The following is a 1,365-nucleotide window of genomic DNA, read 5'->3' as shown; positions in this document are numbered from 1 at the left end:
ATCTGCCAAATGCACAAATGTAATGACACCTTGCTGAAGAAAAAAAAAGGCCCATGAAATGAATGATCCATGAATAAAACTACGTTGAGCACTGTAGACCTTCAAGAACCATCAATGGAATGAATGACGTATCATTAGATCCATTCAATTCCCAACCCTTTAAATTTCAAATATCTACCTTCAACTTTGACTCCGTACACATTGGCCTCCTCGATGCAGTCCACCATCGTGAGAATATCTGCTACCTCAGTTGTAGCCACATTCTCTCCTTTCCACCTGCAAAAAAAACTAATGTTAATTCGATGCTTGAAAAACTAAATGTGCAAGTAATGCTTCAGCTCCGCCACCTGAATGTGTCTCCAACTCGATCATGAAAGTAGACAAATTTGTCTTTGTCGATCCTCAGCAGATCTCCACTGTTGAAATACAGGTCTCCTTTCACAAACACGTCGCTGAGTCTCTTCTTCTCGTTCTGCTGCTTGTTCCCAGCATAGCCGACAAAAGGGGTGAGTTTCGTGATTTTCCCGACCAGAAGGCCCACCTCATCTACAAAACATTTAATATCAACAACTGCAGGGCTAAAGCTGCACATGTAAGATGTTCAGGGTGAAACATTAACTTTTTATGACAATGTTCTGCTCAAAAGGTCAATGGGAGTGGAGTCATAAAAGCTCAAATCCTAGCCTAAACAAACACCTCATACTATCTTTACAGACGTCCCATAACAATAAAATGAATTCTACCATAAAATCCACAAAGCTAGCACCTGATTTACCTTTTCCAACTGGGATACACAGACCGTCGGCGTTCCTCACGGGCTCTTCTTTCTCAATGTCAAACTTAATGATGGAATAGGGGAAAAACACCTGTGGAGTACAACAGCAATCAAGCTAACTTTGCACACAGATGCTTTTCTCAATGCTAAGAAATGCGTATCGTCACTAACCTTGCTGAGAATATTGATACGACCGACCACTCCAACTTTATCAGTGTAATTGATGAAGGCGACATTTCCCTCGGTGGCGGCATAGAGCTCTCGGACATGAATGCGTCCGAAACGGTTCAAGAATTCTTTCCAGACATCTGCTCGTACACCATTTCCAATGGCAACTCTCACTTTGTGGTCTCGGTCATCGTCTTTCTGCAACATGAAGTGGAAAGAACATCCTAGTTTGTGTTTTTGTCGTTGCACTGTCCCAAAGAACTTCCAGACAAATTTGAGACACGGTAACCTAGTGAGCTTCCTCATAAGAGAACATGCTAAGGGTCATAAAACCCCACACAAATAGTGGTTCTCCACACTGGAAGTTCTCAAATAGTAGAACATGGTGCTACCAACACCAAGGTTATGGGTTCGATCCCCAG

At 42.4% G+C, this 1,365-nt stretch overlaps 1 protein-coding gene across 1 annotated transcript in view; it reads right to left on the bottom strand.

Moving 5' to 3' along the window:
- LOC107579526 (very long-chain acyl-CoA synthetase-like) overlaps positions 1-1,365 on the bottom strand; it is a gene marked incomplete at both ends in the record, with an annotated part of 4,046 nt that overhangs the window by 1,158 nt on the left and 1,523 nt on the right. The window contains 4 exons of the mRNA XM_016265351.1: positions 179-276; positions 348-546; positions 776-866; positions 947-1,141. Coding sequence (XP_016120837.1) covers positions 179-276; positions 348-546; positions 776-866; positions 947-1,141 — 583 coding nt within the window. The remainder of the gene's footprint in view (positions 1-178; positions 277-347; positions 547-775; positions 867-946; positions 1,142-1,365) is intronic.

Source organism: Sinocyclocheilus grahami, unplaced genomic scaffold (genome assembly GCF_001515645.1).
Source record: "Sinocyclocheilus grahami isolate Dianchi unplaced genomic scaffold, SAMN03320097.WGS_v1.1 scaffold17952.1, whole genome shotgun sequence".
Taxonomy (NCBI): Eukaryota; Metazoa; Chordata; class Actinopteri; order Cypriniformes; family Cyprinidae; genus Sinocyclocheilus; species Sinocyclocheilus grahami.
The sequence above is the reverse complement of the archived record's forward strand: the minus strand, read 5'-3'. Positions and strand labels throughout refer to the sequence as shown.